At 40.8% G+C, this 21,372-nt stretch overlaps 2 protein-coding genes, 1 long non-coding RNA gene and 1 other non-coding gene across 8 annotated transcripts; 1 reads left to right on the top strand and 3 right to left on the bottom strand.

Moving 5' to 3' along the window:
* Positions 1-688: 688 nt before the first annotated feature.
* LOC113009745 (forkhead box protein M1-like) lies at positions 689-5,902 on the bottom strand. Of its 4 annotated transcripts, none has more exons than XM_026148241.2 (10): positions 5,573-5,902; positions 4,841-5,313; positions 4,536-4,681; positions 4,110-4,301; positions 3,895-4,023; positions 3,592-3,651; positions 3,129-3,177; positions 2,833-3,005; positions 1,854-2,622; positions 689-1,276 (listed from the first exon to the last, which is right to left on the bottom strand). In XM_026148241.2, exons 2-10 carry the CDS (start codon positions 5,271-5,273, stop codon positions 924-926), a joined length of 2,304 nt encoding a protein of 767 aa, XP_026004026.2. In that variant the 5' UTR covers positions 5,274-5,313; positions 5,573-5,902; the 3' UTR covers positions 689-923. The 4 variants fall into 4 exon arrangements, with proteins under 4 accessions (XP_026004026.2, XP_080148020.1, XP_026004028.2 ...); XM_080291894.1 differs by having other exon boundaries at positions 4,871-5,313; positions 5,573-5,900; XM_026148243.2 differs by having other exon boundaries at positions 5,483-5,635.
* LOC113009746 (uncharacterized) lies at positions 5,127-7,890 on the top strand. The gene is made up of 2 exons (XR_003270242.2): positions 5,127-5,274; positions 6,346-7,890. It is a non-coding gene; the product is annotated as an uncharacterized LOC113009746 (long non-coding RNA).
* Positions 6,852-11,580, bottom strand: LOC145421492 (sterile alpha motif domain-containing protein 3-like). Of its 2 annotated transcripts, none has more exons than XM_080291897.1 (6): positions 10,922-11,580; positions 8,817-9,012; positions 8,356-8,506; positions 7,865-7,954; positions 7,663-7,742; positions 6,852-7,558 (listed from the first exon to the last, which is right to left on the bottom strand). In XM_080291897.1, the coding sequence occupies exons 3-6, from the start codon at positions 8,429-8,431 to the stop codon at positions 7,262-7,264; spliced, it is 543 nt and encodes a 180-aa protein (XP_080148023.1). In that variant the 5' UTR covers positions 8,432-8,506; positions 8,817-9,012; positions 10,922-11,580; the 3' UTR covers positions 6,852-7,261. The 2 variants fall into 2 exon arrangements, with proteins under 2 accessions (XP_080148023.1, XP_080148022.1); XM_080291896.1 differs by having other exon boundaries at positions 7,865-8,036; positions 8,300-8,506; positions 10,922-11,568.
* A 2,353-nt stretch (positions 11,581-13,933) lies between these two features.
* On the bottom strand, positions 13,934-14,006 carry trnav-uac (transfer RNA valine (anticodon UAC)). Its single transcript has one exon. It is a non-coding gene; the product is annotated as a tRNA-Val (tRNA).
* Positions 14,007-21,372: the final 7,366 nt, after the last annotated feature.

Below are 21,372 nucleotides of genomic sequence, written 5' to 3'. Positions count from 1 at the left end.
AGTAGAAATATGTTTTAATATATTTGAATTTTATAGCATTTTGTGAATTTAAACAACAGGTTGGCCATTTTTGGCCACGAACAAGTCGAGTGGGAGTTTTTCTGTCACTGTGCAAAAATATATTAATGCGTAAAAATCATTGATACTGTTAATTATTGATATAATTGTAGTTGCAGTGACGGTTACAAATAAATCAGGTTGCATGTATTACTTGGAAGAAAATGGGATTTTATGATTTTCTCTGTTTATGAATACTTACAAATGAACAAGCTGAGAGAAAGTTTGCTCTATTTCGCTTTCCCTGCACAAAAATAACAATAGAAAAAAAAATCACTGTTGATGTTAATTGATTACACATCCCAGACTCTGCTATTAATAATACAAGAAAATCCAGTAGCAATGCAAATATATGAAAGTGAGTTTTGAGGTTGTCTTCCAACAAGTGCATTGTACAAACAAACTGGTGTTTCAAGGTTTAAAAATGTAAAAAATAAAGGGTTTTTTATATTTATAAAAAGAACTGATGTTATAGTTTAAAAATGTATGCAGAAAAATAGCACAAAAACCCCACAAAAAAATTATAAAAATTACACACCTAATCTGTTGCTGGACACTTTTGGCCAAGAACAAGCTGAAAGGATAGTGATTTTGAAGAAACCCAGAGGGTTAGTTAATTAATTAAAGACACATTTATTTATTTATTTAATTTAAAATGTAATTAATTATTGACACATATAATAAATTCCTTCAAGAAATGAATTCATGTCCTTCAAGAAGACAGACAAATACAGCAAAAAAGGAAAACCGTAAAACACAAAGGAGGCCAAATATGTAAAGAAATTCAAAGAAAGAACGATGTTACACTTTTCCCCTTCAAAAACAGGTGACACTGGTTAGCAATAGAGTCTGTGTCGGCCCTCTGACTACTTCAGCTGAGGGAACAACTCAGACCAGCTCATGTTTGCCATACCAAGTTCATCATCATCAAGACTAGACAAGCTAATATCCAACAATATCTTGTTCAGGTTGTTGTTCAAGGTATCTGAGACGAGGCCCTCTGTGATTGAGGGACTGGCTGGTGCGCCTCCTCCCCACAAAAGCTTTCTGGAGTAACTACTTGTGAAGCATCCGGTGGGTGACTCTGCTGGTCCGGTCACTCTGGACGGAGCGGATTTGAGAAGCTCAGTTGGGGAGTTAAACAGAGGCAAGTCTTTAAAGGGAGTGCTGCTGAAGCTGAAGGTGGTGTTGTCGTGTTGTGGAGTATCTGTGGGACCACCTGGTGTATGAACAGGAAAAACCATCAAACGGTAATTGAAACTGGAGCATCCCTGCAATCTATTTAACTATGTTACATTTCCCCCTCATGTGGTAGCCAGAACCCTCCAGCAGCAAAGCAAATGTAAAAGAAATTTGAAGCTAAAAGCTCCTAAACTACTGCAAAAAGGAGGTCTGAATAAGTCTCCAATAAGAAATTTAAAATGATAGTATCAAGTGGGCCTTATTTGAACTTGTTTTGGTATAATGATAGATATGCTTCTGAATAGTTGGGTAAAACAGACAACCAGAGTAAATTTCTAGAGCACTAGGAGCGTGATATTTCTTCCTACATCAACAGCCTCGCCTTCTGTTGAGAGAAATCCTCTTCAATATGGACAGTTCGGATGGTTTAAATAGTGTCAGATCTAAATTTGTTTCTGTCTTGCTGCTTTGGTGTGGGCCTAATCATGTAGTGTTTACACAAAGAAAAAAAAAGGAAAAAGAAACAGGTGACACTGCTTAGCCATAGAATGTGTTTCGGCCCTCTGGCTATTTCAACTGAGGGATGAACTCAGACCAGCTGATGTTCGCCATACCAAGGTCGTCATCATCCAGACCAGAGAAGCTAACATCCAACAATATCTTGCTCAGGCTGTCGTTCATGGTATCCAAGACGAGGCCCTCTGTGATTGAGCGATTGGCTGCTGTGGAACTGCCTCCCTGCAGAAGCTCTCTGGAGCAGCTACTTTTGAGGCATTCGGTGGGCGACTCTGCTGGTCCGGTCACTCTGGAGGGAGCAGATGTGAGCAGCTCTCTTGGGGAGTTAAACAGAGGCAAGTCTTTAAAGGGAGTGCTGCTGAAGCTGAAGGTGGTGTAGTCGTGTTGTGGAGTATCTGTGGGACCACCTGGTGTATGACTAGGGCTGAAGTCCAGAATATTTTGACTTCCTTTGTCTACCGGGGTCACTTTAAAAGATGCAACATAAGAAGGTGGCTTGCTGGGGGTGGATGAGGTCAAATGGCTTCTACTTTTTATCTGGGTTTTGAATGAGAACTCCCTATCTGGGCTTTCCTGCCCATGCTTGTCTTCATCCAGCTCAATATGTGGATTGTCCTGGAATGTCAAAGCATCGGAGGCTACGCCAGAGTCAAAGAAATTACTTTCGTGGCAGAGGAGAACAGGCTCTTCATTCACAGAGAGAACCAAGCGCTGTTTGCGCCGTGAGCTGCTGGCTTGTCTCTTTGGAGGAGCTTTGGGGGTCTCGCATTTAATTGGAACACATACCAGCTCCTCCTTCACTTCTACCTTAAAGTCCGTATTCTTCTGAGGAGATATCATCACAGCTGGGGAATCACTTTGTGTCACCTGTCAGACATGCAACCATTCCCATTAAAATCTTAGTGGTATGGGTGAAGTTCATACTCATCTCTATGCACATAATGTTGTCAATGTAAACTCTAGGGAGTTCCAAGAAATACTTGTTTTGAAAAGCAGTTTGCAACTTGCATAGCTTATGAAGTAAAACAACAACAACAACACATTTTAAAAAGCTGAAATATATGAGAAATTCATTACCTTCGGTGCTATGCGGACTCTCTTTGTTCCTCGTGAATTGTTCCCCTTCTGCTGGGAGCAGGGCGGAGGAAAAGGGGTAGAAGTGGATGGCAGGTAGACAGAAGGAGTGACGGGGAGCTGTATGGGCACCAAGTATGAATCGGTTCGAGGCAGAAGAGGTTTCATCTTTCTCTCTGAACACAGAAAACACATCAACATTGCACTACACATTTCCAAACTAAACAGCAGTTTGCCAACCTCTGACTTTTCTCAAGTCTCAAATTTATAAAACAACTCATACATTTCTTTTAACTCACCAGAGCTAGTTGGTGTTTTTCTTGCATCTGGAAGTGTCCTCTTTTGGTGCTGTGAAAAGTAAGATGAGACAGAAATTATATCAGTTAGGAGCCTTACTGTGCTGCCACCTAACAACACTGTAACTTGGCGTTCTGTCCAAAATTTGGCCCTTCATAGCCGACCCTACATCTTTACCCTCAGGAAAGGACTAAAAGGAAGTTTTATGATTGTATGGATACCAGACATTAGGAGAAACAAGTGCTCTTAAAGCACATTAGCCTTTCAGACTGACTTCAGCCTCTCTGCTTCCCTGCTGCTCTCGTCTCCTCCTGCAACAAAAACAGGTGTAGCTACACTGTGTAGGTTTGAAAGTCTGGTGACAAATAGATTCATGAACGTTCAGATTTTTCTGAGGTTGTGACTTGAAGATGGCTCCTGAAGAACTAAAAGAAAAGAAAAAGAAAGGGGCTAAATCAGTCTTACTTGATTAGCCAGTAAAAGCATTGGCACAGGAACAGTGGCAGTCACTGGATCACAGCCCGGCTACAGAGAGAGATGTGAAGTGAGATTAGGGGGAAAATAAGATGAAAAACAACATGAGGAATCTCAAAACACTCTCAAGGTGTCAGCCATAAAAACAAACAAACAATTGAAAAACAAGGATCCAAGCAAAATCATTATATAAACACAAGGTAAAACAATAAGCATTTAACAAGCATTCAGGCCAAGTACCACAAATGTTCCCAGATATCACCGATGTAAAAGCAACGAGTCAGCTGCACTCACCTTGTACACATGATCAAGTGTGAGGCATCGATTGGCTTCAGGTCGGATAGTCCAGAAAGACTTTTTACCATCTGGAGACGTTTCACGAATGAACATGTCATGCACAGAGAGGTTATGGCGGATGGAATTCTGCAATTATAAATGAAAAAGTATTTGAAAACTGCTGCTTGCTGCAGAGCTGTGAACATATCACACTTTCAGCAGCTCTGAAGTACCTTCCAGCCTGGTTTGGCCACATCTCTATAGTAAGGGAAGTTGTCCTCAATCCACATGCAAATCTCTTTGAGGGTCATCCTCCTGTTCTTTCTGCTATTGATAGCAAACTGGATCATGACCATGTAGGAGTACGGTGGCCTCTCTGAAATGGGTTGCTGAGGAGCTTCTGCACTGGTATGTGTATTGTGTGCCTATATGACAAAAAACAAACAAACAACAGTCAATAAATCTGACAGTGTAACTATTTTCTGTAATCAGACTACTATTGCTGTCATTATAAATCACAGTCATGACCAATTGGTTACGAAAGGGTGTTTAGGGAACATGTAGCAACATGTCTGGGGTTAATGTTGCCTTCAGACAAGTTTGTGTCGGCACATAAAGGGCAAGGGAAAAAAAGCAGTTAACAAGAAAAAGCTCTGAACCTCAAAAGTCTGTAAAGAGTTCTGGTTCTCCTTGCTGCTGAGCTGCTTTGTAGAATTTGGCTCCAAGGCACATGTGCTCATCCTACCCAACCACTTAAGGTCGGTAAGGCTGTCGTCAAAGGGACCGCAGTTTACATCCTTATTCACTAGTAAAGTAAAAGGGGAAAAAACATTGTTGCTTAAACAGAGGAGGAGTTAAATACAGATTATCAAATCAGACAGAGAGAAAAACAAGCACTAAATTCCACACTTATACTTTAAGTATTATCCTAAACATTAAAAAAAAAACTTCTTTTTTTCCGTACATGGTTTAATTTCAGTTAGAAGTTTGTCACCTGGGAAACTGCGTGTAGTTTCAGCTTTGACTTTATGTCCTTCTGTACTCCTTGTAGCAGCCGCTTCAGCAGCAGACTGAGGATCAGCTCCATAGTCCCACTTGTTGCCACTCCCACTCAGAAGAATGAACTTGTTTGGGCCCTGGGCACCACATTCATTGCCTTTAGCTGTGAGGTCCCCAATAACGCTTTGAGCTTCTACTTTTTCGGGACTGACAACCACCTGAGTATCAGACTTGGATGGATGGTCCATGATGCGGATACCACCAGGAAAGCTCTGAACAGCAGCTGGTATTGACGGATCTTTGGAGCCTGATTCTCCAGGCTGTGAATCCGTCGCATTTTGATGAAAAGGCAGTTTTCTTCTTTTGAGAATCCGGGGTCTCGTCGGGCTCCGTCTCATGGTCAGATCATTGAAATGTGCCAAGTTGTTCAGAGGTATTCTGCACAAAAAACACAAACGAGCCTGAACAACGGAGATTAACTGTTACAACAAGAGTTAACAGTAACGGTAACGTTTAGCTGGGAGATGGAAATTATCAAGTCAGTTACTGGCGTTAGCCATCAAGTCCGTTCACAGCAATTCAGTCTAGATCAACTCGGAAAACTCACCGATTTAGCTCAAATACTGATCATAATAAAATACTAAGCATTTAACGCTAAACGGGTTAAATGTTATCTAGATAAAACTAAGGTCCGCACCTTCTTTTTATATCGTCAACTCCTCACTTTAGCGGCTAATTTCCTTCGGTTAGTGACGATTTCCAGCTTGTAGAACAAAAGACGTTAGCCAATGTTTTTAACTGTATGAAACGTTGCCAGGATTATATTTATTAGCAATCAAGATGTTCGTATATAATAGCTACGACACTAGAGAATTTTTGTCTGGATAACCATTTTGACAATTAATGAAACATTACCATATAACTTACATTAAGGTTAAGTATTTTTCCCGATGTAACAAGTCAAAATATATTCTAGTGAAAACCTCAATAGACTCAAATGACAACTTCAGACATAATTTGCGGTAAAACATACAGCACTCCAGACATACTGCGCTATCCTGGGAACCACAGAACCATCCTGTGACTACATTACAAACAAATAAATGTAATTAAAATATATTGATGTCGCGGTAAAATTGACAGTTTTACTACAGATTTAAAGTAACTTTTCCACACATGAAGTCTTGATTAGGTGATGAGATTAGAAATACTTTATGTATTCTATATTTAGGGAAATATTTTTGTTACACCTGTGAAAAGACTGATGATATAATAATCATAAGAAGAAGAATATTTGGCAGATGACTCTGCCAGACAGATGTATTCTATTATAGAGAGTGAAAGCATACGATATGAAAGATTTCCTGCATGTGTGTTTATGGCAGTGGAGTGAATCAGATATCCAGTTTCTAACTAATTCCAAAGCCAGCCTTCCTAATATGTTTCTTGACGCTTTCTTGATGTCACCAGGTCTCATGCTGGCCCCCCAGCAGACCACAGCAATGCTGACAGATTGGAAATCTCCAAGTTTTTGCTGCACACATTGAAGGATCTCAGCTTTCTGCGCTTCCCCATTTTATATACACTCTCTGTGCTGGTTTTCCAGTTCAGCCAGTTGTCGATGTGGGCGCTCAGGTACCTTTTACTCCCCTACCACATCACCATACTGAACACACTCAGAAATTAAAGTACAGAAATGTACCTATAAGGGTACAATGGCTTGTCACTGGGGTGGTACCCTCTAAGGTACCGTTCTGTACCCTAAACTGTGGGTACTGATTTGTACCCTTGTAATTTGTACCTTTTACACGTCAAACCTGTACTTTAAAGGGCAAAGTTGTACCCTTAGTATAAAGTACAAAAAAGAACCCTTAAAAGGAGTACAAAAATGTCTTTCTAAAGGTTCAGTATCTACACACAGATTTCCTATATTTTTCCTCTCAAGATTTGAAAAATTGAAGATACAAAGTCAAAAATACTTGTCACATTTATTACCTTCTTAAATACATTGCTTAACTGTTACATACAAACTGTTATCAACACAGTATGTGTCATAAGCTGCAACATCAATTTCCTGTCCAGGTTTTAGCAACGTCCATTCACTATCAACTCTAACACTGTATGAATGAAAATGGTTGTCATATAACAGAGGAATGAGAATTTTTCCACAAAAGACCCACATTGTGTCAATATTAACACAACACCTGTTCTCTGTGTTTCCTATACACATGTCGTCTGAAAGATTCATATTTTTTGAAGGAAGAACAGCAGTCACTGAGTCCACAGGTTATATCAAAATTGGCATCACCTATGTGCTGAATAAGCTTTGTCAAACTAAAGGTTCTTCTGCCACATTTGGAGCACTGATATGGCTGAGGCATGGTGGTCAATACAGAAGATTTATTTGTCTGGTGACTGTGATTGGCAGAGGCCGGTCCTCACCCTCATCTATTTTCACAATGTACTTTTGGAGAAAAATCAGGGTGTTCTTCAGATGTTTTGGGTAAGCAAGGTTGAAGACAAAATACAAGCAGAAAGAAGAGATGATTGCTTCAAAAATACACGAGCTTCTGCACACTTCACTGCCATCCAACTTCACAATGTTTGGAGCGCTTCTGGAGAACACTGGTTTCCAGTCTTCATAAAGTAGCTGAACAGTTGGATAGGGGGTTTTAGGATAAACCTTTGAAGTCAAAAGAGAAGGTAGAGGAAAGCAATATCTTAGTCTCTTAACAAAAGATACATTTGTTTTCCTTTTATATAGACTAAATATTTTAATACACACACCTCTCCAAGTATGACAAAGAGATCCAGTTTCTCCTTGAAGACGTATGGCAGGAATAAAAGTGCAGCCCTTGTGTCAAGATCTGCCAAAAAAACAACAAAACACAAGATCACCCATGCATTTTATCTGGCATTTCCAGTTACCTATAAAAATTATATAAAATGGAAGCCTTGAAGTTAAAAAAAAAAAAAAAAAAGCAAATACCTGGTAGGTCATCAGTGAGAGCCTCCTCTCTTGCATCAAGGTAGAGCTGGTAGAGTGGGGTTTTCCCTCGTGTAACGTCAATCACCTTTGCTGCAACACATGAGAGCCCTTCACGAAATCGCTGGCTTACATTACCCGTTGTTGGTTGGATCCACCCGAGTTCGTTGCACAGCTACAAGTAAAAAATTAATTTTCAGTACAAAATAACAGTGTATGAAAATGAAATAATCTAAAGTTGATATTAATTATGTATGGTGCTGCATAATTATTTTTTTATAGAATTTAACAACAATACTGTAAGAAGTTACATGAACATACAAAAAAAGGAAAGAGGGACAGATGAAGAAAGCAAGGTCAAGGGCAAATAAAATTTACTACTATAAACATGTTAAATGTGACAGCTATTTCCAAGTTCAATTCAGCTTTCTGACTTACACCAGTAGGCATCCCTAAGAAGGGGTACTTCTTCAACACATCCTCCACAGGCATACCATTTGCAATTTCTTTCTGCCGCCAAGCAAACGTTTGCTGCATATGGTTATGAACCACCATGGTATCTGGTTGCATCTTCTGATATTGGCACTGTAAGACCTTTAAGTGGGCGTCTATGGATAATAAATCCTCTCCTTGGACGCATGGTCCCTTGAAAGAAAGCAAGAGTGAGAAGAGAAAGTCAAAACAGATTAGAAACCCAACATAAGACTAAATATACAATTAGAGCTGACACGATCTGTGCATCACAAAGAACTCGTATCGGTTAAAGTCTCAAAGTATTTTCATTGCTGTGAAAACAGTTAAGTGTTTGTTTTTATTGCATGAATTGAAGTATAAAACACTACAGTAACAATACATATGGTAGACAACAATGATCATATTAACTAAATCCTAAAAGTGCATAACGGCCAACATGTATGTTTCAGACATACTAACTTCATTATAAATAAGAAAATACCTTATTGAAGTTGACGAAGTAGATGGTTGCCAGTCTTCTGGAGAGACAGTCTGTAGAGTCAGCGTCACTGAAGATTCCTTCATCCTTGACACAAATTGGTTGAATTTAACCTGCTTTTTGAAGGATCCTTGGAAAAGGTATGCAACCATAGTCTCAGTAAGACCGCAGTCAACTGTGTCACCATCAACCTCATTGTCTGCAAGATAAATGGTAGTACAAACTCTAAATTCCATGTAAGAATATTTATCACCACATTTTTACATGGGTAAAAACCGTATATCACACACATTAAAACCTTTTGTAATACTTCTTTCAGTTCAAAGAAATATTCATTAAAAAAAATAAGTAAATTAAATAAAATAAACCAAATCTTTAGAGTGAATCCTCTCGATATGCAAAGTTTTCATATTTAAATTTAGATGTTTGTTTGGGACTACTGGACACAGGAGAGCAGAGTCTGAGCATGCTTTTGTGCCCTTTCAAGTTTGGAAGAAAAAAAAAAGACTAGAATGCTGTAATTTGTTAATATTCACTACTAAGGTGACTCCTTTCTCCAGATTTCCGACAGTTTCTGCCGTCTGTTCTTTCAGACCGATTACTTATAGCGATAACACCCGCAGGACCGTATTACAAGCTCAGATTACATGCTGAAAAAGTTCCCACATTGCTTAAAACGCGACTATCAAACCCCAGCTGCGACACCCTTGTTATATTTTAAACAAGTGCGGCGTCAAGATATTTCCTTTAGACGTTATATTCAGCCGCCCATGTGTGTTGATGGCCTTGGAATGGATGTAAAAACGTGATTTTATTAAACCATTAATACACTAACGGTAAACTGCATTCAGCTACCAGGGAATCAAATTTTGCGCCGTTCCGCTGCGCAGGGGTTACTGAACCTATAGACTGTGGCTGAACCACATACCGTAATTGTCGGACTATAAGCCGCTACTTTTTGCACAAGCTTTGAACCCTGCGGCTTTTAGTCAGGTGCGGCTTTTCTATGGATTTTCCATGATTTTTGTGATATCGTAAGACGATTTGTTTTGTTTGTTCCGCTGTTGTACGGCACTACGTTGCCTGGCGGAAGGATCGGGGTTCAAGAGTGGTATGTTAGTCACATGTCCGTCCGCCAGGCAATGTAGTGCCGTACGAAGTAGCGCGAAAAACAAACTTCAAAGTAGCGCTACGCATTCAGCGGGAGGCATGGATGACGAGCGGCGATAAACTTGCGAAAAGCAAGTTATGCTCAACTCCACCGGTGGATTCTGACAGCGTGGAAAAGTGCGAAAACATCCACGATCACCAACGGATTTTGAAGGGCTGGACTGCTGCATGATGGAGAGGAGGACACCGCCACGGCCCTTCTGAGGGTGTTCGACTCTGACACTGACAACGAGGATTTCTTTGGTTTTGAAAGTGACAACGAAGGAGAGAAGCGGAGAGTGGATGACGAAGCCATCCTGAACCTGTTCGTTTCCGACATTGGAGAAGAGGACTTTGGTGGTTTTAGTGCGCAGGAAGAAGAGAAAGATGGTGAATGACTGACTTTTCTTCTTGTTAAAGCCGTGTCACTGCACCTGAGCCTAAAAGGTAGTCCGAATCTATTTTTCTGGTGTGCTGTAGGTTACTGTTATGTACTACATGTGCAAATATGTACCCATAACTTGTTTTTCAAAATATTAATAAAAGGGGTGTGTCTCCAAACAGCCATCTCTTTCCTGACAATTCCCTTTGTGCATATTCTCTTACATATGATAAGTCAACATTGAAACACCTGCGGCTTTTAGTCAGGTGCGGCTAATGTATGTACAAAACAGGATTTTCCCCTGATTTTAGCTTGTGCGGCTAATATTCAGGTGCGCTTTGTAGTCCGGGAAATACGGTATATAAGTTCAAACTTATACAAATACTATGTGTACACATTTTTCATTTTTCAGAACTGTGACCTCAACTTTACACATGAAACGTTTGTAAAAACGTTTGTAAAAAGACATAATTTGAGCTAAGAGAGTGCCAAAACTAGCTAAATTGCTAATATACGTTAAGCTAGGCTAAACCAATAATTAGTAATTATGCTACATTTTTCTTTAAATAAAACTTACCTCTGAAACGCTGAGCTTCAGCTTCGGTGACATCTAAGCCCCACTCTTGTATTTTTGTTAAGAGTTCCTCGGACAAGTTCGTAATTCATCTCCCTCCGTTGATAAAACAAAATGGCACCTGCTGCATTTACAGAAAGTTCTAGAATCCACCAGCTATTCGTTGAGTTTCTTCTTCTACTTTTTGTTTGATGTTGTGAGGATGGGCTCAACTCGCACTCCGAGTTCAATAAGGGTGCTTTTTTTTAAGGGTGCTTTTTGTCAAAAATAATAAAAATAAAAAAACTCTAATCAAAAAGTGCTTAATCAACCTGTACTTTATCTTTTGAAAGAATGGGTACAAATAAGTACTTTTCACAATTAAGGAACATGTATGTACCTTTCAGACACTAAAAAAGGTACAGATAGTTACCCCGAGGTCCAATATTTGTCCTTAGACTGTATTAATGTCATTTTTGTACCTTGGGGCACAGTAATGTACCCCTTCCGTACCCCTATTTCTGACTGTGAAGAGACAGGCCTCCCAGACGACGCCACGAAATCATCCAGGAGTGTTTTGGACATTATTTCATACATCATAGTTATTTCAGGAGTACTTTGTTCTGTTATCTCCCATTTATATTTTGTATAATAATAAAAGTGGGACCAAATGGGACCCAGTAAAATATAGCAGTGAGTGTTTTTGGTCTATGTGCTTTCCAGGAAGTTTAATGTTCTGAGGAGGACAGCGTCTGTCTAAACAACAAAATGCAGAAGAAGAAGAAGCACCATTTAGCTGCCAGTTAAAAAAGAAGGATCAGGACACGGTGTCAGAAAAGAAAATACAGTACTGTTCGTTTCTTCAGACGATAAGTGATAAGCTGTACCCAGTTCATAAAGCATGCAGATTGTTCATGTTGAGTCTAAGCAAGTCTCCTGATTATCTAGTAAACAACAGCACCCTCTGCTGTTCCTAAAGAAAATTGACAGAGTTTCAAGTGTAACGTCATTGCTGGTTCAGCTGGGGGCAAGGTTGCATCATTAACCACAAGCTGAAATCAGTGCAGAGCACTAAAGCATGACAGGTTACATCCAAAAACTGAAGCTTGGTGCCGCTCCTGCTTCGCTAAAACTCATTTTAAGCCTCTGATGAGTCGAACCACTGAGATCACGTGATCCAGCTTTGCTCGGGGTCGAGGAGCTGATGGGTCAGGGTATGGGAAAAAGGAAGTGGGGATCTTTTTGGACACCAAATATCCAACTGTAGTCCTTACACTAGAGACGGCTTTTGATCTGACCACAGGCTTGGACAGTGTTGACACAACCAAACTAGACCCCGCAGTTGGGGGCAGGAAACTGCGTCCCCTCTCCACTTTCTCATGATTGAACACTGATGTTGCAAAAGCACATGAAGTCTTCAATCAGGGTAAATAACTGCACTCGGATGCCTTCTCTTGAAGCCACGACAAAGAGAGAAACTTGTCAAGACTCTCAAGTACACACACGCACACATCCTTTGGGGATGAAAGAAAAGTGTCAGCATCACGGCACAGTCTTACCCTTAAAGGAGGGAAGCAGTCGGGCCATTCCTGGGCCAGAGTAGGAGAGAAGACAGATAGCATCTTGGGAATCTGTATACAGTGATGTGAGTCATGTGTGCAGTGTGTAGTACCTACGTATGCCTAACATTTATCGCAGGGAGAGTGGTGTTTATAGTGTCGGACACAGGCGAGCAGGCACCTGGCTTCTTTTATTGTCAAAATGCGTACTCCCTTTGGGTCTGCTTGCTGATGAGCTGTTCAGGGGTGTCAAACATAAAGCGCAGGGGCCAGAATCGGTTCGGGAAAGACTCTAATCCAGCCCACTGGACAAAATAGTTTCAGTTTTTCTGCTATTTACTACAGAAAGTATCTATACCAAATAGAAAAAAGTGCGAAAAAAGCACTTTTTCTGTAATTTTACACATTTATCAAGTTTCACTGGTTCGGTCCACTTCAGACCAAAGTGGGCTGTATGCAGCCCGTGGTGTAAAATGACTTTGATGTGTCAGTTCTAGATGGATAATGAATTTGACTACTTTTAGTCTCTACTTCAGCGCTGCTGGCAGCATTCACAAATTCAGTCTACTGTGCTGCGTAGGAAGCTTCTTTATTCATGCATATTTCTACCTAATTTCACCTGCTTTGTTTGACAGCAGGGTTGTCACTATAGCCAGGTTTTTACTATGCTTGTGAGTTTTTTTTAAATGAGATATAAATACCCACTCATTCTTATATATGATAATATTGCAAATAATTGTGTAATTGCTATTTTTGTAATCTTTTGTATAGTTTTAGTAAACACTTCCACAAACTTATATTTTCTCCTTTTTCTAAAACAGACACCATCAAAATTGCGACGACATTATGCTGTTGTTGCTCAAGCTTTAAAAATGACGTGATTCACAAACCAGTGGGTGGAGGGGCAGTGGCTAAATCATCAGCTTAAAACAAGCTTTAAAAATGACCCAAAAGGCACAGAAAACAAAGTTACAGTCCAGTGACAAATTAGGTGTGGCGAAGCCTTGCAGGCAGCTAGTGGTTGTAAGTGTTAGAGTGGGTACCGTCTGTCAGCTTAAACTATCTATCTCATTATAATGGATAAAGACTTAAGAATATTCTCAGTTTTTGTGGCCAAATGTAAACATGCTCTTTTTCTGCGGTAAATCTGTGCATTTTAATGTAAAAGTCTGTGGAGTGTGGGACCAGCCGCAGCACTTTTCTCTCCCTCTTAGACAACTAAACGCAGTAACCCTTCTTTCATTTTTTCTCAACCAAGATGTTTCTGCCATGTTTCAGTCCTGCTTCTCTAACAAAACGCATGAGAAATTAATGAGATTGTTCTCACAGCTACGAGGGCTAAAGATGGAAAAACCTATTTTAATTTAATGGTCATCAAACCACATTTTTATTTCTATATCTACCAAAGGGTCAAAACTCATCACTATGGGTGAAGATGTCTGTATGTGGCAAAGAGCTAAGGGGAAGATGACAGTCATGGTACTGCTGGGGATTGAACCCAGGACCTTCTGCGTGTAAAGCAGATGTGATAACCACTACACTACAGAACCAGATGGACTGCCAGCCATTGTTTTTACCTGATGAGTTGAATCCCATGCTGCTGATTCCTTATAAATATGTGGAAATATGTACATTCTGTGCTGCAGCTTGAAGGGGATGTTAAATGATCAAAAAAATAAAAATACTGTAAAATGCAACTTTAAATCCACCAGAAGTCATTTCAGAGCAGAATATTAAGAACAAAGTTATATGAAATAAATAAAGGCACACAGCAGGCGTTTGACACTTTCCCCCTAATGCTCTTGTGTTGACAAATTGAGCCTGCTTCTCTGAGGAGTCGTTATATGACAGACCTAGTCCAGAACCCAGTCTACCTTTCTATTTACCTTTCATTTTATGCGTGACAAGTCTGAAGACTTTATTAGCCAACAGATAAATCAAAGGGATGTAGCTATCGACTAGCAGTGCCAATATCTACAAAAGAGACAAACAGAGGAAACACTGAGTGGGAACCCGGAGCTGAATGACAAGCTTTCCGATATCCCTGTGTTTGTGTTATTGGTCTCAACAGCAACCCCCCATTACTGTCTGCATGCATGCTGAGACTCTTGAATTGTCCCTGATTTCCTGCTGTGTTCAGCAGTTCACGAAGGCAGACAGTCCTTCTGTGTTACTGTCAAATTCATTTTACAGTATCCAGACCACTCAACCATTTACATCCTGAGATTACTGCTTCGGGTAGAGATATTTTCAGCTTCGGCCAGAAAACTGAAAAACGTACACAATCACATCATAAGTTATTCTGTAAATACACAATAGATAAAAAAAAATCACATCATAGATCTGAAGAGATCCAATCTCTTAAATCCCTCATGCACTCAGGGGTTGATTGCTTTAGAAGAGGTGCAGAGCTTGCAGAAGGAGGAGATTCTGCAGTCATCCAGTTAAAAGAGCCAGTAATAAATAAAGACCACACCATATATGTGCATTTCCTCTCCGTGGACTTATGGAAACACATCACCTGGAGGAGCAACCCCTGACCTTGTCTTGTCACAGCACTCTGAGCATGAGACAACGTTCTCAGATTTACAGGGGAGGAGATGCTGCTCCTGGCTGGCCATAGTGTTTCATTTGACCATAATAGGCCTTGTAGTGGTTGAAAAAGTGTGTGCTGGTAATCAAAGTTTCCCTGAGCAGAAAGACAAGATTGACTAAAACCAAGTAGACGGAGAGAGGACTGGAGGGGCGCACAAAGGTTTTGTAAGGTATACAGAAGTACGGTTGTCATGGTGATGACGGGAAACTCTTTTGTGCTTACGAGGCAGAAAAGTGTCTCCCCCTGGGAAACAGATGTGAGGCCAATGAATCTGCTAGTCAAAAGAAATACAGCTAACCTTTTATATCCATAAATTGTAATTTCCCTCAGTGTTACGCTTACTCCCATATCTTCAGCTTATGTTCTGTTCCTTTCTCGCATTTCTAGGTTTACACAGAAGTTTTAATGTTATCTTGTTGCCCTGTTGCCTCATTTCGTGTCAGCACTTTCATCTGCTTTTAAATTAACCCCTAATGACTAACAAAGAGATTCTGAAATTCAAAAAATATAAAAATAAAACTGGACAAATCAAGCTTTTTTGAGCTTGTGTTTCACATGAAATTTAGCATTTCAGAGCAACATGCTGTATGCAAGAATTCTAAGAGCTGGAAAACAAGACCCTCGTTTAGTTTGGTCTGCTATTTTTAACCTTTTGCATTTTTACAGTAGGCTTGCACACGCGTCAGACTTTCCAATACACAACTAACGAATGGGCAACAGCACTTGCAGTATTTCTGTCACATTCAGACCTCTACTAAGAAACAACAATCCCAAGGTGGTGCACCAACGCACCACAAAGGGGGGATTTCCTGACAGTGGCACAAAGTCGCCCCTGTACCAAAATGGCTGCCTCCTCCTCCTTTCTGCCTCTCGTCGTGCCATGGCAGCAGTAAATATTGATGTCTGGCTGACTGGATAACAGCTCACAGCACTAAAATGTAGCCTGATATTGAACCCTGGTTTGGACTTGAGCCCCTTCTATTAATTTGGCTATTTCAGCATGCATTTACCACATAGCAGTGGGTCTCGCAGCTGTCCCATGCTCTGTCAACTTCCATCTGGCTTTGGAGTTGGAGCTGCAGTATAAGTCAGAATGCAGCCCAGCACTGTAATTTCTCCTCTCAGAATGCAATTTGTCGCCCAGCAGTAATAAGACTAGACCCAACCCAGCAACTCATTCACTTATATACATAAACGTGGCCAAGATGACCTGCTAAATTTCAAACCAAGCATCAGAATCGAAATCCAATAGAACACCTTTTAGATGTTGTGGAAGAAAAGATCCATTTGTTCAAACTGTGAGCTGTTATGTTGGGGATGTGTATTTAACCACAGTTTGTGAAATATCAGCTAAATACTACCTTCTTTTTGACATGCAGAAATTCCTCTGTATTACGCAAGACCTTTGAAATTTAGCAATTAAACGTGACTACAGACGAGGCCTGAATTTTGTGCTCTTATTCTGAAAGGGTGGAAAGTAATTGGTGATATAAATCATTTAAATCAAATAGATTTGTAGTGCTCATTTGATTATTTGTTCGGTGTTAAACTTTAATTCTAATTCTAATGCGTTCAAGTTAAAAGTTGTGACTTTTTTTCTTTCAGGAAAGGCTAAAATTTCAGAAATTTGTTGACTTCATTTAAATGAACAGCACTGTAACGTGGAATCAGATTTGGCTGATGAAAGCAAAATGTGCCCGTTCAGCTGACTCTAAAAGGCTGATCATGTATTTCAGACAGGCTTATTGTTTCCAGAGAAAGCTGAGGAGCTCACTTGAAAAGCTGAATTCACGCTGCTGATCTGGCATCAGCACGGGGACAAAACTGGCCAACATAACAACCTTTTTCATTCTCCATTTGTCTGTGCTGTCACGTAAAGCACCGGTACTTCCCCTCAATCAATCTCTCTCACTTGCACACGCTCAGTTCACCCACACCGTCTTCACTATCACCCTCCTTCATCTCCTGCTCTTTCTCTGTGTGTGTGTGTTTGTGTCTGTCTGCGTGTGTGGGGGTGGACTTTGGTCAAGGTTCATGTGTGAGGCAGTGGGGTGAGAATGGGACCATGTGGGGTCTGGCTGACACTGGCAGTAATACATCCAGAGAGGGTCATCACAAGACAGCAAAGACTTCCTTATTCTACTTTTTCTTTTTCTTCTCCTCTCTGAAGTGTTTCTATCAGATGGGCTCTGAAACGCTGAAACAACGTCATGCAATACAATAATGAATATGATCACTGTCAGCAGCTGGGACCTCCTCATCCCTCTGTTTCTCGGCTCCCTCCAAAAGAACATGATAAGCGCTTGTTAGAACTCGTGCTTTCTTTCTGTCCAAAGCACATACAGCAGTTGCTTTCATTGCCATGCCACTGTCTTGTGTTTTGTGTATTTTTCCTTCACTATCTTAGTCTGTTTGTTGCAGTATTGTGCTCAGTCACTCCGTGTTCCAGGCTCCCAGGAGGGAAAGTAGACGAAGCTGGGAAGCTTTGATGGGAAAGTGGGCCAGCGCTCTCAGCCCTCCACTGGAGAGCTCCTTAAAAGGCCTGGAGAGATGATGTCGTGGACTCTTTCCTTTTCTCCCCTTGTGTTTTTTTTCCTCCCTCCTGCAGCAGCGGAGAAGCCCGGGAGCAGAGCGAAGGCTTTGGCCAAACTCATCATGCACATGAGTGAAACACACGACACTGATGACTTCACCGAGCTGAAATAAGGCTTCCATCCATCACAAGTCTGGAAAGGCTTGTTATGAAAGATAGGATTTCCCGGAGTGGGAGTTATTCTACCTTGTTGTACTCTGTTTGAACACTTTTTTGCTCTTTCTTTTTCTGTGTTACTAAATATTGTGGAAGTGCTGCAAAGTTCCCTTTATTTTCATGCAAAAGCAAAAATCGGGAGGAAATGATATACCATGAGAACAACGAGAGATGCAGAAGTAGGTTTTTGTAATTGGCTGTTGGTTAAGAATGAAACCTTATATTTAGACACTTTTTGCATACGTCGACTTGAACTGTTGCATCACACCAATCAGAATGCCCCAAAGACATTAAGCAGCAGATGTCTTGTCACGCAGCTGCCGGTCCTTATGTGTTTCAGCAAGCCACAGTAATTTTTTCCATCCTATCCTGTGCACTAGGGTTCAAGAACCACTTCGTGTACACAGTGCGTGGAAGGCAAAAAGCAGATCCCTGTGCCCCCGCTAACCCCTCACAGACCATCATCTCAGAGGCTTTTGCCAGGTGAGCTCGACTGAGACGCATCAGGCACGTGTGGGCGAGCTCTTCACCCTCTCCTCACAAGGCTTTAATCTACAAGCCATCTGCTGTTATCTGGGGAATGTTCTCCACACACTTCATGGACATATATGTACCAGCGCTTTGACGTCTTTGCTATTTTTAGCACCAGCCTGCCACTGGAGGTTGTTATGATGATGTCATGCAGGCTTTCAAAATAGATCTGATTGTTTATCTTGGGTTACACTTCCTGTCTTCTTTTCATGTCCTGTTTGTTTGTGTCTGTTTATCTGTCCAACTGCTCGTCTTGTTTTGCAGGGACTTGTTTTGCCGGTCTTGCGTCTTGAGTTTAATTGTACAGTCTTCTCAAAGCAAAGTTACTTTTTTCTTTGTTTTTTTTTAGATCAGATCTCCCTTGTTAATGTTAATTCTGTGTAAAATCCTATCTAGACTTCCAAAGAAATTTCGTTTAACGGAGCAGTTAAACATTTAGGGAAATACTCCTATTTGCTTTGCAGTAGGGAGGTCAATGTGAGCTAAAACACAAGATGAGATCACTGATGCCCTCACATTTGTGCAGTAGATATTGCTAATACTGTCAGCACTCACTTAGCTCCTATGCTCCAGCCAGAAGGGAGTAAGTGTAAATACGTAGCTGGAGCATAGACTGTATATAAAAGACAGATACAGCCATTCTTTCCAAAGACCAGCAGAAGACAACGTTTCCAGTTAGGAAATAAGGAAGAAAGACTCTTCCTCTTACTTTTTTTTTTTTTTTTTTAAATTTGTGCACACATTTTGTGCTAGCTGAAAACAAAGACCTTCTAAGAAAAATTATTTGAAATGCCTTTGGGAACTTTTTTGGCAGTTATTTTACATAAATGAACATTAATTTACAGGAAATGGTCACTGTAGCATTAGCAACAGCTAATCATCTTGTATCTTTTGACGAAATATGGTCGCGATGTGTTGAATCACGGTGGCTACTTTCACCTTTTGCGTGCCTATGAGCTGAAGTTAGCCTAGACCCCAGTCACACAGGGGAAGGGAGACCAGCTGACGACCGTCTTGAGTTGCTAGGTAATCCCTTGCTCGCTATCACTCAGTGAAATCAGTTGCAAAGAGGCCAGAAACCACACTGAAATCTGTTTGGTCGCCTAGTTTCCAGCTTGTGTTGCACTCTTCATAGTTTCACTATGGCTTAGCGAGGTTTTTGTGACCAATTCGGCTAACGACAGTAAGTAACCTTCCACAACCACTCACCAACCAGTCAGGGAACACCTATTTTTTCCTAGCGACAAGTGGTTACCAGGGGAGGTGTGATTGGTTCCCCAGAGACTCCTCACAACCAGTCACAGAAAACTCATTTCTCTCCACTTCCACAGGTTGGGACCACTGACTGGTCCTTGCCTACCATAAAAACCTGTACGCCATTTATCTTCCATAAAACCAAAAGCTGACATTTTTTAATCCCAAAAAGTGAAACTATCCCTTTAATGTTCACTTCAAAGTATGGCTTAATTCAGGTGTCAGGATAAGGAGATCACCTACAGTGAACTGATAAAACCAGGCCGCACTAAAGTATGCTGATCGCATAAGGAAGTTGAATTATCCTGCTCTTTCTCCTTTGCATTTGGTGGATCCCAGTTAGGGAAAGTTACGTTGATTCTAAAAACACCACCACCATCCCCCATTTGCTCTATCCGTTCCGTGCAGTTACGACTAGATTGAGGCAGTCGAAAATACCACATGTGGTAAAAAGCATCAATCGTCACCTTGTCAGTTGCAGCACAGGCACACCTTGTGTGCGAGGCCCACGCCTAACAGATAACACAGCAGAATCGAACACTACAGAAGGTCACCACGATTGAAATGACACAGTTTCTATCAGCACAGTGCTCAGTGTATCCTGGACCTTGTACACAGCGTTCAAAATGCCTTTAATTTACATTCCTCTGGCTGCACTCTGGACTTGGGAGACTGGGACTGTGAATATTAGCACTAAAACTGCCTTAACCCAATTTATAGCTCACTCTAAATTTAAACTACATCACAGAGAGCATTTCAATCATCCGGCTCCTGCCGCTGCATCAAAAACTAAAGCCTGCCTGTATTTGCATGGTACGTAGAGGAAAACTCTCAGGGGACTTAAAATTAGATAATCTGTTCTCAAAAAAAATGTCTGATTTCTTCTTTCGCTGCTTTATTCATGAAAAAATCTTTTTTGCTGTGTTGCTGATCACATGTGGTATTTTTTAAACTTGCCTCTTATGAGCAATAACTGATTGCACCAGCAGCTGAGCTAAAATGACAAATGCTTATCATATTTTTCTCTCCTGCAAGCTTTATTCTAGTGCCTGCAGGATGCTGCAGAACTTGGTGCTGATAATACTGTCAAATGGCTGCATAGAGGGTAATAATCATATGTGGGTGGCTTCACTGCAGCTGAGTAGCACAAGTAATACTTATCTATTTTGGGCTTCTGCTTGAGGGCTTCCTTTGTGAAGTGTGTGGATGGAGCATAAGTGAACATCATTTCTGTATAACAGGGGTGAGTTAAAAGCTAGATTTTCAGGCTGGACATATTTCTGGGCTTTAAATCATAATTATTAGATCCATTGTCTTGATTTAAAGGCCTTTACATTGTGTATCAAGTGCAGTTTTATTCTTTGGCTGAAACATTCTGAGCAGAGGAATACCATGTTTATGTTATACTGGCCGAGTTAGATGACATTTCCAAAGTTAATTCCCTTGAAACAGCCTTTTGTCTGTGACAAATGAGACGATCTGTGACCTTTGACCTCGGAGAATGCACTCACTGGCCTTGCAAACCCTGACTGTCCACAGGGGTTGAGCTTAGTTCTCAGCGTGTAAGTGATATTTAAACCTGATAGGGCAGAGGCTTTAAAAGACTGAACGCAGCTCTCTTTTTCCGCTCATCCTGCTTCTCATCGAGGTGAATGGAAATAATGAGGGCGGTGGGTTGCTTCACAGCCTAAATCAAGAACTACACAACAGGATAACTAAAGCCCTAAAATAACTTAGTACTCCCATTGGACATAGGAACCCTTGAAGTCCTTGAAGTCATATGTAA

Source organism: Astatotilapia calliptera, chromosome 17 (assembly GCF_964374335.1).
Source record: "Astatotilapia calliptera chromosome 17, fAstCal68.1, whole genome shotgun sequence".
Taxonomy (NCBI): domain Eukaryota; kingdom Metazoa; phylum Chordata; class Actinopteri; order Cichliformes; family Cichlidae; genus Astatotilapia; species Astatotilapia calliptera.
Note: the sequence above shows the minus strand (reverse complement) of the source record. Positions and strands in the feature narration are given on the sequence as shown.

Excerpts from the sequence above, each read along its gene's own strand:
- LOC145421492 (XM_080291896.1), bottom strand. The coding sequence starts at position 8,431 with ATGCAACCAGATACCATGGTGGTTCATAACCATATGCAGCAAACGTTT. Across the intron at positions 8,037-8,299 it reads TCTTAGGGATGCCTACTGGT|CTGTGCAACGAACTCGGGTG; the intron begins GTAAGTCAGAAA and ends TTTTACTTGTAG. Across the intron at positions 7,559-7,662 it reads TCTTTGTCATACTTGGAGAG|GTTTATCCTAAAACCCCCTA; the intron begins GTGTGTGTATTA and ends TTGACTTCAAAG.
- LOC113009745 (XM_026148241.2), bottom strand. The coding sequence starts at position 5,273 with ATGAGACGGAGCCCGACGAGACCCCGGATTCTCAAAAGAAGAAAACTG. Across the intron at positions 4,302-4,535 it reads ACTCTTTACAGACTTTTGAG|GCACACAATACACATACCAG; the intron begins GTTCAGAGCTTT and ends TTTGTCATATAG. Across the intron at positions 4,024-4,109 it reads TGGCCAAACCAGGCTGGAAG|AATTCCATCCGCCATAACCT; the intron begins GTACTTCAGAGC and ends TTATAATTGCAG.